Here is an 18,019-nt window from a genome sequence, read left to right on the forward strand (position 1 = left end):
AACAATATCAAGACTTTACGGGAAATTTTCCCCTCAAAGACAATCACTCATACAGTATTTTTGACTTGCAACATCTTTAAGATAACAAAAATTTACAGGGCAAATTTCTTCTCAAAAATGACATTGATACAGTTTATACACAGTAATTCAAAGCTAATGCAACCACACTGATGATAGTGAGACTTTAAGGTAAATCCCACCCATAAAAAAATCACTGACATAATGTTAAAATCTTTAGAACCTACAGAGTAAATTTCCTCTCAAAACTGAATGACATTGATACGGATCATATACAGTATTTCAAAGCTAAAGCAATGATAGCAGGACTTTACGGGGTTAATTTCCCACCAAGAAAATCACTAATACAATACTTATGACCATAGCAACATTTTAAGATAGCAATAATCTACGGAGTAAATTTCCTCTGTAAATTGACATTGATATAATCACAACAATCATTTTTTAAAAATTAAAGTTGGCAAATTTAGTTTGATTCGTTACCTGCCAATAAAATAAAAAAGAATGATAAAGATTAATTTTTCTAAGATAGAAAAGACACTTGATCAACAGGCACTATCGTTATTTACGTCCTTGTTTCTCGGTGACCGTTCCCTCTTAAATGTATACACTTTCATGAAACGCGATTCTCTCTAGAGTTAAGTAAAGACCAAAACCCGTCTAATTTACCTGAATTTACAGCGTTTTCAATGCACATAATTCTGGAAATGTTTTAGACACAGGAAAAATCCTCATGTGATTATGCTTGTATATTTTTACAAGAGTTCAATATTTACTGCACATGATCAACGTCTCTTTTCTGTATTACAAATTGACATTAACTGTGCATATTTTATCTCTCTGAATCGTTTTGGGCATTGAAAAGTAAATACTCTCAATGCATTTTTTTTTTCTCTGCAGACCGTTCTCATTCGAAACCTTTTTCTTGGTCTACATTTCAGTTTTTATATGCGCAAAATGTTATATAGAATGTGTGGAAAAAGTAACCTCTACCATTTTAATGTCATTTTCAGCTCTTAATTGATTGGTCACTTCAGATAAAATTTTAGAAAAAATTTCATAGAACTAACTTAAAATGGGGTAAAAACAAAATCTAAGGAAAATCATGTAATACCACATGAATTAACTGTTTTGGGATGATAAATGCACATACATATAGCACGAGAATTGTCTCATTACACTTATAAGAAAATACCGGATGTTGCGGCGACTGTAAATACCGTTGCTTTCAAGAAGATCAGCAATTCATTGGAAAATAAAACTTCTGATTTATAGCTTATTCTATATTAAGAAAATATGATGATAACTAAATATATTAAAATTCAATGATATACCTAAAGCGGTTAAAATTAACACTTAACAATCTTTTAATCCATTTTTATATCAGTATTTTTTCTGTTTCTAAATGTGGTGTTGCAATGAAAATGGTCTATTTTTGCTGCATAACGTTATACAATTTATACTCAGAAAAAAATATATAGAACTTTATAGTATGCACATGTATCTACAGCCAATTTGGCAGATTTTCCTGGATTTCGTAAACATTCACAATAAATAATATTTGTTGTCGGTATCAAATGATACGATTGCAATATGTTACCAAATTGTAAGACAGCACGCTAGGAATAAAATATATAAAAGCTGATATGAAAAAGAACGATTGCATCTTCAATTTCAATTGGCGTTAGAACAAACTTAGAGTATTCCTAACGAGAGGTAAGAAAACATTTTTTATTGGGATTAAATTAAGAAGAATCCGTTAAATTGTTTGATAAAAATCTTTTTATTACTTTGTATGGAGTATTGTATATTGTTTAACGGTCCTCCGACCCCAATTTTTCACTCATATGGAGGATGGAGTATATCAATGATTATGGCGCTACAGAGTGTAAATGTTAAAAGTTTTGGCGTTAACTTTCTAAAAAGTTAAATACCTATGAATATTAATTTTTATACATTTTGGAAAGAATTATTTTGAATCGGAAATCCTTTATTTTTAAATTTGGAAAATTGGTTTTTAAGAATACCCGAATAACATAAAAAAAATATATTAAAAAACTTGACGGAATTATAACGTTATAGCTATATAATTTTTCTGAATATTTTGTTATTCTGGAAACTTCGATACTTAAATATCTGACCGACAATTCACATGTTACACTCAAAATTTGTTTTCCATTGTTTATTTTTAACTTTATAGAATGCATTCCCTAATGTTGATTATGGGGTTAAGTTCACTTTTTGGCATCATTTACACTGACGAAGTGTCACCACGGCCCAGCCTTAAATCCTTCAGAGACGACTATGACAGTGTCGCTAAAACATGTGTGGCTGTTGGATATGTTAAAGACCATTGTAAAAACAACAGAGACAAAAGTAAGATACGATATCGGCTGTATCCTTTATATAATGGATATGCACAAAGCGCATGCTTTTTGTTTTCATATGTCCTTTTTTTGTTTTTAGAAAATACGGTAATATCATTCAATGCCAAGGCCAAAGGAAGTGTCCAGACAGTTAGTAAGGGAAACGCTGTGATGTTTGGAGATGTTGACCTGAATATAGGTAGAGGTTACAATGCGGTTAAGGGAATTTTCACCGCCCCGAAATCAGGAGTGTACGTCTTTGATTGAACAACAATGACGCACACTAACAAAGGTGCTTACACCTCACTGGTCTTGAATGGTAAAAGAAGGGTATATAACCATTGTCATAACAACAGCCATGGTATCCATATGTCATGCAGTAAAATGGCTGTCGTTAGAATGACGGCAGGTGATAAGGCTTGGATTGATGGCTTTTATGTAACATCATCTGTTTACAACACGTATTCTTCTTTTTCTGGTTACATGTTATAAATGCTCAAAAGAAATATGGAATTAAAAATTAAAATATAATTTAGTAACAGATTTGTTGTCTATCTGAGGTTCTGAAAAAGTATAATATGTGTATATGTTATATGCGAAAGTTTTACTCCTTAGCCATTGCACAAGGAAAGTATGCTGTCATATGTGATTTTGCAATGACAAAAAAGGCTAAAAAATGTCATCAAAAATGGTGAATAAGCTAGAACATTTTGAATTGTCCGGGGTAATCTTAGATATACCCTGGTGCACTATACATAGGAAGGTGAAAAAACTTTACGTTGTAAGAAAATTTATGGTAACATTTTTTGAATGAATACCAGGATGTTTAACATTTATCAAAGATTATTTTAAAATTATTATATGTGTTGGAAAACAATCTGCGAAACATTTGAGGTCGAGAAGAAACTACTGGTTTAATTATTATTCTTATGCTTAGAGTAAACAATCACTAACATTAACTTGATTATAAAGATTCTAATATTAGATTGGTCTACGCAAAGTAAGCTATGAAAATACATTAGTAATTGTAATCATGGTTAAGGTGTAACAGGGGAGAGGGACATAAATGTAACCGTATGAACACGAAATTGAAAATTAAGACAAAAATTAGACCTTTCTTTATTGATTTAGAAAAGAGAATGAAACATAGAATGAATCTTGTTGGAAACATAATGCTACGTCTTGTCAATTAAAGACATTAATATTGAAAAATATTTATGTTTATCCTGTTACCAAATTGTAAGTGCTATCTTAATGAAGAATATGGAAATAACGAACAGTATTCAACATCAAAGTCCATAAAATAATACAAAATAGGAGCAGAGCAAACACGAAACTTCAGAGATGGGATCAGGTGCCATGGAAAAGTGAACATCCCCTGCTGACCGGTCACACCCGCAGTGTGCTCCTAGTCATGAAGGGAAATAATGGAAAATTCTGTCGTCAATTAAATATATAAATAATGGACTAACAATTAGTATGAATAACGTCCGTCAGCCTTTTACTTAATGATAAATTGTATTTGATGACAAGGTCATTGTATCGACTATAGAGCTTACGAAATACTGACTTTTAAACAAGACTGCTGATGTTCTTGTTTCATCAACTTGCTTGTCAATAATTTACCTCTTTTTAGAAATTGTTCATACGTAGAGCGTGTTCTTGCGTAACGAATCAACTGAGCTAATGCACTTCACATGAAGGTGATGAAGGTATTTTGCTGCATAAGTAAAACAGTTCATAAACTTTATCCTGTTTTGCAAAGTTTAATATAAGGGCAGGCCTGCCCTAAAGGAAATCTACGCCAATATTTAGTGCTGTTTAAGATCCTGTTTAGACCTTTTGAGGTCAATTTAAAAGCTTAAAATGAAAACAAAATGGTTTAAAATGCAATTTTCAGATTAAAATGTTTAAACGATAAAAAAAAAACAATTTAAGAAAATTGATTAAGTGATTCCTGCCTTTTTTCGGTAAATTTTTCTCGCTTATAGGTCACCTAAATCTTTGCAAATTACGAATACACCCTTGATTATATAAAGACTTTCAAAACACATTTTTACCATAGTGCCATTGTGCGCCTCCTTCTTTTTACTTTTTAATCCGACATATGTATTGGTTTATCATACCAAAATATGGATACATAGTTTTTTCTATAATATTGAAGAGTACCCATCTCTTACCCGCAACTACTGTTACAGATTCTTTATTACATAATACCATTGTGCACACCTTCTATTTAACTTTTTGGAGTGATACTAATTTCTGGAATCCCAGAGCAAAACATTTGCCATAATAACTATATAGGAGGTGGGTAACATTTATTGAGCTCAGTGCTCACAGTACCTCTAGTGTCATTATAGTCAACTATTAACAAAATTTAGCTTATCAAATGAGAAATTTAATATTGAAACAGGTCGACACCGTAACTTTCATGTACTTAAGATTTTTTCCACTATGAATATTTTGTTAAGCTTCCATGAAGAAGACGAATTTCATCTTATTGTACTCCCTGCTCGAAATATGTGAGGTTATCTAGGGCGCTAAATACGAGGGTTGTCCTGTAAAATCGAGGATCTGAAAATTGATGGGCGCACTCAGATGAAATTTTCTACTCCTCCAATACCATTGTTTGAAATTCAAAGAATCTTGCAATTTTCACTTTCTCTTTTACTTTTTTTAAACAAATATTTCGGGTTTCCTATGGCAAAACATGGGCACGGACATTCTTTCTACAATATTATAGGGTACTCATCTCTTATCCGAAACTCCTTCTACACCACTCGATAAAATTTGATACCTTTGAAGATTTTTTTATTACATCATACTATTGTGCACCTCCTGTATTACTTTTTTATCTGATACTTATTTTGGCTTTCCCCTATGGAAGGGAATTACCGCCAAAAGTCTATGTATCTTGCTTTTATTCTTATTCTACCTACTTCTTTATGCTTTGTTATTATTGTAATTATATGTCACTTTATTTGTTTTCATATTCGTCTTTATTACATTTCAATTTGACTTTTATCCTTCTTCATTTTGCCCTTACTTCTATGTTGCTTTATTCTTGTAAATTCATTTTACTTTCTTTTAAATTGATACAGTTTCTTAAATGATTATCTCTATTACGAACGTGAATTCAATCACACAAAGAATGAAGCATATATTCAATGAAGACGAATACAGTTGTCAAAATTTAGTGCCGCATTATAACGCTAGGTGGCAGGGGTGTTCGCTACGAGTGTTGGTAAAACTAGGTAAGCAAACCCGGGCCGGGGTTATTCGAGATTTTTCAATTTTCTGCCTTAATAGTTTATCAATCAAACTTTTGAAGACCGGATCCGATCACTCGATCCAATGATGGAAACTCCATATTTATTTTCTCTGGGCACACAGGAATAGCGGCCTCTTTTTTCAGACATAACTTTATATACTTTACTGAATATGTTCATTGAAAGGCCTACCCACTTTTTGTAAGGGTAAGGGTCAAATAAGGTTAATGTAGTATAGTAGGGAGAAAATTTAAATTTGATACTATAGAAGAAGTTGAATCTAATCTAACCCAAAACCCTACCCGCCCCAAAATAGGATTTCATTGGCGTCGGAAGCAAATTGAACGTTGGGGGGGGGGGGGGGGGGGGGGGGGGGGGGGGGGGGGGGGGGGGGGTTGGGGGGGGGGCAAAGTGTAAGAAATATTTTTTAGACCTTCAAAAAAAACTTGACAAGCCAAAAAAAAAGAAAGAAATGTCCACTGTCCAAACACGAAAATCCTATTTATTTCGTGGGGGGGGGGGGGGGGGGAGGTTCGAACTTCAGTGTCAATTTCTTTTCAAAACACCACCATTTGCCCCATCTTAAACCTATACTGCATCTTGTCCATGGAAAGTGGGGGGGGGGGCTAAACCTACGCAGCAATGTTCAATGTCTATACTAAGTATATCTTTGGAAAAAAGAGGGGGCTAAGCCCCCTTCCCTCTCCCCAGTTCTGACGCCGATGTATTTTCAAGTTTGGACAATTTCCTTGTTTTAAATTTTTTTTTTTTTTTTGCTTGTCAAGTTGTTTTCAGCCGGGTAGCTTGAATTTTCAAAAACGATTCTACGTCACTGTTCTCTCGCCTGAAAAATATAACTCTATTAAAGTTATTTGATGGATAATTGAATTCCAGTTTAATTGACATAAAATGTTATTTATTTTGATACTAGTTACCCTTATAAACTGAGTTGTTTTTCAGGACTGAACTGAACTTTATTTGTTGACAGATAGTAACTGCTCATGCGTGTGATTCTAGGGACGGGGCTTTGCAAAGGAGTGAGGGGTTTTATGGGTAGGCGAAGTCGGAACCAGGCTACACCCCATGCATACTAGAAACTCAAAGTCTTTTTTCTGCTATAATATTTTATATTGAAATAGCACTTTTCAATAAAGAAAAGAAATATCTTTAGTACGCACCGTATTTTACATAAGCCAGGAGAGCTAAAAAAAATCTTAAAACTTGAAAATTCTATTTGGTGGTGGTGGTGGTGGTGGTGGGGGGGGGGGTCGTCAACTTTTTTAAATACCAAATTTTACTCAAATGCCACAAAGTCCATGACTTTTAATATTTAATATATAAATTGTCTATTAGTACTGCAACAAAAAGTGTAAGGGATGGGGGCAACAAGCCTTTCGCTGAACTATTCCAGAAGTAGAAAGTCTGTTACGTTTAGGAAAATGGCCAAAAAAAGGCCACCCTCCCCTCTACCGGTGAAACTTACCCCATAGGAGGTCGTACAGACGGAGGTCAGTATATTTATTGAGACTTGGGGGTGGGGGGGGGGGGGGCAAAAAAGAAAGTCATTATCCATTTGTACTCGTGAAGATTATCTATGTTAAACAAAATGGTTAAAATGATTTAATTATTAACCACTATTAAAATGATATCATTTAAACATTTATTCATATAGGACGGATAAGTTTTCTTCAAAAACTGAAAACGTTAGTATACAAACATTGTTTTACGATTAAAAAACTATTCGGGGGAGGGGTTGCTATGAAGGGGGACGAATTGTTTTATACAGCGAGATTTCCCACGGAAGACTAGCTATATATTGAAACTTCCCCGGGGGAAGTCTCACTGTATAGTCTTCCGAAGGAAGCACCACTATGTAGTCAGTCTTCCAGGGGAAATCTTACCATCTTCCGAGGGAATGGCATTATCGAGTACATACCTGAACTTATAGCAAACATCCTTTGAAAATTTTAGTTCGATTGATAAAGTATTAAGGCAGAAAAATAAAAAAAATTTGAATAACCCCGGCCCGGGTTTGCTTACCTAGTTTTACCAACACTCGTAGCGAACACCCCTGCCACCTAGCGTTATAATGCGGCACTAAATTTTGACAACTGTATTCGTCTTCATTGAATATGCTTCATTCTTTGTGTGATTGAATTCACGTTCGTAATAGAGATAATCATTTAAGAAACTGTATCAATTTAAAATAAAGTAAAATGAATTTACAAGAATAAAGCAACATAGAAGTAAGGGCAAAATGAAGAAGGATAAAAGTCAAATTGAAATGTAATAAAGACGAATATGAAAACAATAAAGTGACATATAATTACAATAATAACAAAGCATAAAGAAGTAGGTAGAATAAGAATAAAAGCAAGATACATAGACTTTTGGCGGTAATTCCCTTCCATATTCCCCGAGAAAACCATCTTTAAAAAAATTACACAAATATCAATAAGACTTTTGTCATATGTCTTTTTTTACTCTGATTGTCAAGTTTTCTTTTATGAACAATTAAGTTATGCATAATTCTGATAAGCCAGTTGGCCCGAAGAATTAAAGAAACTTGAAACTATGCTGTTGCATGAATAAGACACTGTAAACAATGCAAAGGTATAAAAATCAAATGAATTAGATAAATTGTGGCTTTTTTCATGATGATTTGTTTTCTTGTTACAGTGTTTATTTCAATTATATTTTCGCGTGAAATATGTGGTACATGTACATGGTAACATGTAAGACAGTAACAGAATGGACTTTTCTAATATGATTTAGTATATGGTGGACATTTCCTTGCGTCATGGAGTTATTATTGAATTTAAAACCATTTGAATGTACATAATTTCATCTAAATGTTCTAGCAAATTAGAAAATTCGAAAGACTTCTTATTGTAATGATAAGAGATAAGTTAAAGCTTTAATATACACTTCTAGTGAAACAGAATTATGGATCTCTAACTGTACTATTCACTTTCAAAGTTTGGCGTTCATAATCTTCGCAGGAAAATTAATGTACCCAATAAAGGTAAAACTGCTTTTTTGAAATTAAAAAAATACATCATTTTAGCAGTTAAAATTTGCAATATTTGTCACATATTAATTTTATTAGTACAAGGGCAAACCCAAGATTTAATTAAAAGTTAAGCTTAAAAATATTTTAAAAACTAATTGAAGTCTGTGAAAACTGCCATCCTATATTCATTGTACTCATAATTGTTGAAATTTTTTTTATATGTGTGGTGCATTTTGTACTGGCCAAGTACGTTATATTAATTTTAGAAATAATTAATTCGTTTCAGCGAGACTGCAGCTCTTTTCACCACGATTCTTTGAGTGTATGCAGTAGAACGATTTATCAAGACCATTACATTGCCCTCGAATGAACATGCAGACAAATTTTCCACGTTGTCAGTTAACTACGAAATGTACGAACAAATATCAGTAAATAATTAAAAAAAAACATTCAATCTAAGTTGTCGGTGTCTTTAATATCTGCAAATAAAATGTTATTTCACTACAGAGTACATTTCATTATCAATTGTGAGAGTATTCCGTAAGGATGTATTCACTTTAACAAAAGAATTGACCTATAGGAGAGAACAATTTCCCGGAAAAAGTGACATTTAAAAATCAATCTTTATTTGTTGTTTTCTATCATATATATATGTCTAAATTTTTCAAATTTGCATTTTATACCTAAAAATTATTAATTACAACTTTACAATAAACCTCCAAAGTTGACCGAAACACCATTTTGTCCGTTAAAGCGTTGATTTTTGCATGAATTATTGCCTTGAAGTCCTTCAGGGCAGGCCTGCCCCTAAAAAAAATTGTGGTATTTTGAAAGTTTAGTATGTAAGGAATAAATTAAGATACGATTTTTTTTAGGGGCACCCCTGCCCTGGGGTCGAAATTCACAAAACACCTACAAAAAATAAGGAAACCCGATTTTCATAGTCTGCTTTAAATTAATGCCGTTTAGTCTTATAGTCAGACTAGCTCAGTTGATAAATCCGCTGGGTTTTTACACCTTGGATACTTTCTTTTTAAAGTCGGGGGTTCGAATCCACCTGGTACAACACTTTTAAAGTTTTAAATTTCGCCTTTTCATAAACTATTTTAATTTTTTTTTAAAGACCTGTGTATTTTTCCTTCAGTTATCTATCCTTTATGCATGCCCATTATTGATATAAGAAACACTAAAAATATATCAAATCGTAACAATCCAAAGTACAGTTGTCAGTCAGGCGGAACGAACCTCAGCACTCTTTCTCCGAGGACAAGAATAAACTCAATACAGGTATTCTTGGCAGCATTGAGCTGCGATGAATTTCAATTGTATATATTTCTTAGAATTTAATCACAGTGATTTTGGCTACATATTTCAGTAAATGCACTTCTGGGATTTCATTTAGACCTATATAATTTGCACACAGTATTGACATGTTTTATTATATCCACGGATAAGATCTACTTAGAAAATCAATGAAAGGGTTCCTCTGCCTCTACTCACTGACATAACGGTTTAGGTAAAACAAATTGTTATATGCATTCAGCCTAATGTCATTTACTGGAACGGAAATCGACAAGCTTTTTGTAGAGAAAAAACCAAGCCCGGTCCTATAGGCCAGGGGGTCGTAACATAAAGCGTGCTAAGTTTTTGACTTAAGTACGGTCTTAAGTGCGTGTTAAGCACATTTTTAGGACCTACATAAGTACTACTTAAGTATGTCTTCTACCGTAACATAAAGCGAACTAAGCAAGATCTTAGCTAAGTCATACTTATGTATTGAATTAAAATATTACACAGTGTGAAAGCTCATAATGTGGCGTTTGTTATTACATGTAAGTGTGATATTTACTCACAGACTGAATATTTTTTACTTCTTTAATCACACCTACATGTAGCTAATGTCACAATTGTCCTAAGGGACTTTGAGTCTTTAAAAATTCCGTCACGTTCTTATTCACTGGGATTTGCTTCTCGTGTACGGAAGGTAATGGCTCGAAAACCAAATTTTTCCAGTTTGGAAATCGAAACTTTGATAGAAGAGTTTCAGAATCACAAAGAAGTTCTTAATTCTTCGTTTAATAACACTTCCACCAACGCATCAAAACAAAGGGCATGGGCAAGTGTGGCATCAAAGGTAAATCTCTCTCTCTCTCTCTCTCTCTCTCTCTCTCTCTCTCTCTCTCTCTCTCTCTCTCTCTCTCTCTCTCTCTCTCTCTCTCAGGCATGTAGCAACAGGGGACCAGCCCCCCCCTCCCCACTTTTTTCCCTACATAACTTTTACTATTGGAAATGTTCCTTATACTACAGGAAGTTCATATCAGAAAATGTAGTATGGAATGCAAAAAAGTCGTTACTAAAAGAAGTTGGCTTTGAAAAAGGTTGGCCACTACCCACGCACCCACCCCAATGAAATAGGATTTTCGATTTTGAGTAATTTTCCTTTTTTCTTTTTTTGCTTGTAATTTTTTTCAGGAAAGTAAAATAAAAAGTCTCCGGCGCCCCCTTTCAAAAACGATGCTACGTGGCCCTCTCTCTCTCTCTCTCTCTCTCTCTCTCTCTCTCTCTCTCTCTCAGCACTGATAAGTGAAAATTCAGTTATATGCATAATACGGTGTTTTGAATGCCTTAGATTTCCACACATTTTATAGGAAAATACATGTGATAAGTATATACATATTTTTTGAATATTTTAAAATTTACACCGTGTGTTCATACTCATATTCTTTTATAATAATATAGGAAGTTATTTTTTTTTATATTACATGTATTTCTTTAAAAATGAAGGTAAGCTCGGTGAGTGGGGTGACGAGAACGGCCGATGATGTCAAAAAGAAATGGAGAAATGTTTCCAGCGACTCCAAGAAAAAGCTTTCACATGCGCGGAAGGAGGCTACAAAAACTGGAGGAAGGTCATCGTCGGCAGTGGAACTGAGTGCCACAGAGTTAAGGGTATTGGAGACGATGGGACAGACAGCAACAGAGGGGATTCCTGGAGGAATAGACACTGCTGGCCCATCTTCGTCCAATACCAGTCTACAGGAAACTTTCATTACTGATAGGTAATAATCAATGGATTATTAAATTAATAAGATAAAGCTAAGTCATTTCCACCAAGACAAAATATACTTTTATTTCCAAGCAAAAATCATGTGTCTTTAATTTGCATTGTTTCCATTCAGCGACCAACAAGAAAGTGTTACAGACGCCACATCAAAGACCACAAGGAAACGGAAAAGATCTTCCGGAAATGAGGAGGCTCATGACCTAGTAGAAATAGAACGAGAGAGATTAGAGGTAAAGTTAATGAAAATATCCGTACTCCAGTTTTTGTAGTTTCTTAGTAATAATAAAGATTGATTTCCAAAAGTACAATTATAAAAGCAAGTACAATATACAACTTATTATTGTCAATTATTTTCTTTACTTATATCTTTAAATTACAGGTAGAGAAAAAGAGGCTGGAATTGGAGGAAAGAAGATTAGATTTAGAGCAGAGAAGATATGACTTGGAGGTAGAGAGACATTCCAGGGGGTTTATGGTGTGTGACTCGCAGAAAGTACTTAAATATTATATTGTACCTGCTGGGTTTACTGATTTCATATCATGAGATTAAAGAAATCCTAACGCAAGATTTTCCCTTGTTCTTCGTCCATCATGCACTGTACCATTATAGCATAGGTCATCATCCTGTGGCGGAAGGACCTCACACTCAGGCAACTGTATCTTGTGATTGATGCACATATTGTGCAAAACCGCTGTCGCTACTATCACCTTAAATTGGAGGGAAAATTTGATAGAGTAAATCAAATATTTTTGGATTTAAAAATATACTTTTTATATTTTCATAAAGTTATTTGTTCATACCTTGCATGCTTTCGAAGGATTAAATGACAGAGGACCTCCAGTTTTATCAAGGCAGCGAAAGCGGCCCTTCCACACACCAAAACATCTTTCAACAGAATTTCTAGCTTTCATATGACGAGCATTATAACGATACTCTGAGGGAGTAGAAGGCTGTAAATATGGGGTCATCATCCATGGTCTTAATGGATATGCTGAATCACCCAAGAGCCACCCCTCGCTAATTTCACCTATATAAAATATTCATGCATCTATAAACATTTTAAAACTTAGCTGTAAAGGAACATCCCTTTTGTAGGAACCCTATGTCATACATTAATAAACTTCGTACATAGATTAAAGCAATAATATCTTATAGACAATAATATCTTATGGACAAATATGGAGTAACTACACAAATTTTTCCATTTAAAAAGACAAATTTCATTGTCTGGTATAGGAAGGCGGCGCAATACCCAAAAGTTGCAATTAAAATTTGGTATATTGTATTTAAAATCCTATGGAAAAGTAATTACTACCATGTATGGCGGCGCAATACCCAAAAGTTGCAATTAAAATTTGGTATATTGTATTCAAAATCCTATGGAAAAGTAATTACTACCATGTATAATTACTACCATGTATATATTGTATTGAATGGAAATGAAAATTCATTATATTTTTTTGCATACCATACTGCATTTCCCTTATATTACTTTACCGTAGTATTAACTGATTAACTGGGTGGGGTGGGGGGGCTGTACTTCAATGAACATTTTGAAAAGTAAAATTAATTTTGCGTAAAAAAGTGCCCCCCCCCTCGTTGCTGCATGCCTGTATATACATGTTTATACAAAGCACAAGGCAATGCGCTTTCTTCCAATTTATTTTTATTGTGAATATTACATACCGGATTCAAACTTTGTTGAAAGAGCACTGTCTGTCCATATGAAAGAGTCATGACTGCTCCCTGGCCACTTAGCGACGATGTTGGTGAATCTGAGATCGGCGTCGCACACCCCCTGAACATTTATTGAATGGAAACATTTCCTATTTACATACAAATGTTCATCTTTACTAGGTGATCTTATGGCAACATGTGTACCATCAATGCAACCCAGAACATTGGGAAATTTAGACATTTCAAAGTATTTTTGCATGACATGGATTTATTCTGTATTATCGGAAGGAAACTTGATAAAATCACTAGCATATTTACTTATGCTACAAGACACATCATCAACTATACGAGAAACGGTCATTCTTGACATCCCCTGGGAATCTCCCAAAACGCTGAAAAAACTGCCAGTAGCATAAAATCTCAAAGCAGTTAATACCTGTGATGAAACACTGATAGCTTCATTTCTCTTAGTTGGTCTTTCCAAGTCACCTCTTACCAATTCACACACATTTTCAATTAGATTTCTGTCTAAACGATACCGCTCTATCAAATATTGATCGTCATAATCATGTAGTTTTTCTCTTGTCTTAAAAGTTCTTTTTTTCCTCCCACTTTGTAGAACTATGTAAGCCGACGCCATTCGTGTAATAATTCGAACTTAACTTCTAATATCTATTGTGAATAGTGTTTAATTGTGTCTTTATTCACAAACCTCTGAATACTACTCTCAGTTTCTCCGTAATTACCGGCCGAGTTAAGCTGTCGTTGATTTCCAATCATAATTAATGTACACATATGTATATCCTATAGGGTTATTTTGTTTAATATACATGTGCATGCTTAAATTGCTATATACATGTACGCAAGACATAATTGCTAATTCTTGACTTGAAGAGGTATTAAAGTTTCTTGTCAATTAATAACAAATGGAATACTTACAATATTCATCGTTAAATTTTAACAATTTTTACGTATAATGTGTTCAGGTTCTGTATAACACGCACTTAAGTCACCTGTGTTGATAGCCTAAGTTTTGCTAAGATTTGTATTTCTTAGCATCCTTTATGATACGGACTTAAGACAAATAATGTACTTATGTCTTACTTAAGTATGGTCTTAGACTTAAGTAGTTTTTATGTTACGACCCCCAGATCCCTATTTAATATGAAGTGATCCTTTGTCTATAATCACTGCTTACAAACTATGTCATGTATTTACAGAAGTTACCATATTGACACATTTTTAACTATCAGTTACTTGTTTATACTTGTTTTGTGAGATTAAACTAACAACAAAACCGTGTTTTTTAATAATTTTTAATATAGTTTATTCTCTCACATTGTTTGAAATCGCAAATCAAAGTCATCTTTTGTTGTATTTTAAAGAAATTGTAGATTTGTGTGATGCCATAGTTAACGTTTCCCGTGCAAATTAGACCCCAACTCTTTAGCTCTAATTATGCTGCGTTAAGATAATGAATGAATGTTTTTAGTTTGCGAGTTAATGGCGGGTAAATAGCAGAGATTTGTCACGTAGAAAATTTCATCAAGCGCGCTAACGAAAAACAAGAATTCTGAATGAATTTTATTTTACTGCATCTCGTGTAAATATATTCGAGGTGTATACCAGTTTCCATTTGGGTAAACATTAGAGAATGTTTTTAAAAAAACTGTCCCTGTTTTTATGTCATTTTAGCCCTTCATTGTTTGGGCGATCCATATAGAATTAAGGATAAAATCTTAATAGTCGTTACATAGAAATGGGGAGAAATGGCAAATTTCAGGGGAAATTTATGTAACACCACATCAATCCACATGCCTGAATTAATGGAAGGTTTGGATGACATGTTTTGCTCATATCTATGAGTTATTTAAAATTTACTCAGGTAAAAATAAATATTGGAAATTCATGGCGCTTTTTCTCTAACTGTTTCTAATTCCAATTCGTAAATCGGTAGATTTCTAGACATTCAAAACGCCTATTGTCTATTTTTACTGTTTTCAAATGCGGAGATTCAAAGAAATACCTGTATTCCTATCTTTCACTAAAGTGAAAAACTTCCATGGTCGCTGAAATGAATTAATTTTGTAATATACAATTTTACTCATTTACATTTTTGCTATATTAGCATGATACACGTATTCATGTCAGAAATAAAACTACAGTATGCGACTTCACGACGTAAGCTTCACAACGTATTAAGTCCAGACGTCTAAAAAAAAAACGGACAGAGTGGTATAAAAAAAAATAGCCTCCCCCTTTTTTATTGCTGCATAACATAATGATGATACCATATACCCAGACAATGAATTTTATGGAATATTTATGTATCTACAACCACTTTTGAAATAGTTTTCGTGATATTTGGAAAAAGTTCAGAATAGATATTTTTCGTTGCTGGTATCAGATGATTCGATTGCAACATGTTACCAAATGATAAAGTAGCACGCTAGGAATAAAATATATAAAAGCTGATACTAAAAAGAAAGGATGCATCGTAACTTGGTGTTACATGTATCAAGTATTCATAACGAAAGGTAAGAAAACGTTTTATACTAAGAATTAATTAAGAAGATTACATTAATGTTTTGATTAAGAAAAAAGTAACTTTGTATTCAATATATAAATTATTATAGCGCTATACCTAATAAAAATGTAATAAAACATACATTCAGTTAATAATTTTTTTTCAATTATATTATTATTAGAATTATTTAGAATCGGAAATATTTTCATATAAAATAAATAAATGTATGAACCAACTTAAGGAATCATAACGTTATAACTATATTTTGTCTGAATAAGATTTTTTTTCTCATATCTCTTCATATTTCAATTACTCTGAAAACTACCACAATTAATCTTTGACCGACAATTGACATGAGATGTTTCTCAAAACGATTTATAGTCATTGAGCTTTCAATAATTAAAATATCGAATATGATAAAACATGTAAAACTAATCTTTTTTTCCATTGTTTATCAGGAATTTTATAGAATGTGTTCCCTAGTGTTCATTGTGGGATTAGTTTCCATTTTTGGCATTATTAACACTGACAAAGTATCACCCCGGCCCAGCCTAAAATCCTTCAGAGACGACTACGACAGTGTTGCTAAAACCTGTGTGGCTGTTGGATATGTTAAGGACCACTGTAAAAAGAACCATGATAGAAGTAAGATACTAATTCAGATTCATGAATCTTTGATATAATGAATATGCACTGACCATATGGTTTTCACTCTCATTTGTTCTTTATCTGTCCTTAGAAAATACGGTAATAGCATTCAACGCCAAAGCCAAAGGAACTGTTCAATCAGTAAGTGATGGTAATATTGTCATGTTTGGAGAAGTCGATCTGAATGTAGGAGGTGGTTACAACGCGGTTAAAGGAACTTTCACTGCTCCCAAATCGGGAGTGTACGTCTTTGATTGGACAACAATGACGAACAATAACAAAATTGCTTACACCTCACTGGTCTTGAATGGTAAAAGAAGGGCATACAACCATTGTAACAACAACAGCCATCATATTAACATGTCATGTAGTAAAATGGCTGTCGTCAGAATGGAAGCAGGAGTTAAGGCTTGGATTGATAGCTTTTCAGGAGCATCATCTGTTTATCCCAAATACTCTTCTTTTTCTGGCTACATGTTGTAAATGCGAAATAGAGATATACAATTAAAATTAAAATGTAATTTAGTAACAAATTTGTTGTTTATCTTAGGTTCTACAAGAGTCTAATATGCATTTATGTTATATGACTGTGAATGTAATTGTAAATATCCATGTATATATTCTGATTCCATTGCACAAGGAAAGTTATACTGTCAAAAGTATTTTTTGCAATGTCAGAAAAAGGGCTAAAAAATTTCATCAAATATGCTGAATAAGCTTGAAAATTTTGACTTGTCCGGGGTTAGCTTAGATATACATAGGAAGGTGAAAGAAACTACGTTGCAAGAAATCATGGTAATAATTTACACATTGTTACAAACCACGGCTAAAATGTATGATCTTCTCCCATTCTGTTACGCAGACTCCGAACCGTGGTTGCAGACGATGTTTTTACGTCACTTATTCCGTCTCTCGGGTTGACATGCACAGGATGTGATTGAAAAACGGATAATTACTTAATTGTCTTTTTATAAGTTTTCGATTGGCATTTTTTTTCTTTTTTTAAAAATGAAAATCAGGCTAACTATATTTTTCTCAACTTTATCAGTCTGAATAATACAGTATTAAAGTACAAAAATCGATCATAATGCAGAAAAGAGAATTTATTCTAATACTGACATTTTACCTCAGTCATTCAAAATTAATTATCTCCATCACTCTGTTCATCCGCAAATAAAACATTTCTTTTCTGAACTATAATTGAAAAGAGACTAAATTCAAAATAAACAATTAAAACATTACGCAGGGGTGATAAGGAAGCATACAAAATATTCAGCCTTGACTAAATCAGTGCTACATTATGACGTCATAGTAAGCGAGATGACGTCAATTTTTAAACACAAGTTTTCGTAATATTGGTATTTAGAGATGTTGTTTAACTCTAGAAAATGAATAGAAATGTGTAAACATTAACAATAATAAAATGTTTTTATTTT

At 33.3% G+C, this 18,019-nt stretch overlaps 2 protein-coding genes across 2 annotated transcripts; both read left to right on the forward strand.

Annotated features, from left to right (window-relative positions):
• Positions 1-9,918: 9,918 nt before the first annotated feature.
• LOC134238735 (complement C1q tumor necrosis factor-related protein 3-like) lies at positions 9,919-17,074 on the forward strand. The gene is made up of 3 exons (XM_062720892.1): positions 9,919-9,953; positions 16,394-16,580; positions 16,675-17,074. Exons 2-3 carry the CDS (start codon positions 16,406-16,408, stop codon positions 17,064-17,066), a joined length of 567 nt encoding a protein of 188 aa, XP_062576876.1. The 5' UTR covers positions 9,919-9,953; positions 16,394-16,405; the 3' UTR covers positions 17,067-17,074.
• On the forward strand, positions 11,445-12,435 carry LOC134238099 (uncharacterized). Its single transcript, XM_062720255.1, has 3 exons — positions 11,445-11,725; positions 11,846-11,960; positions 12,110-12,435. Exons 1-3 carry the CDS (start codon positions 11,445-11,447, stop codon positions 12,272-12,274), a joined length of 561 nt encoding a protein of 186 aa, XP_062576239.1. The 3' UTR covers positions 12,275-12,435.
• Positions 17,075-18,019: the final 945 nt, after the last annotated feature.

Source organism: Saccostrea cucullata, unplaced genomic scaffold, assembly GCF_032062105.1.
Source record: "Saccostrea cucullata isolate Sc308-1 unplaced genomic scaffold, CSIRO_AGI_Scuc_v1 ctg2898, whole genome shotgun sequence".
NCBI classification, from domain to species: Eukaryota; Metazoa; Mollusca; class Bivalvia; order Ostreida; family Ostreidae; genus Saccostrea; species Saccostrea cuccullata.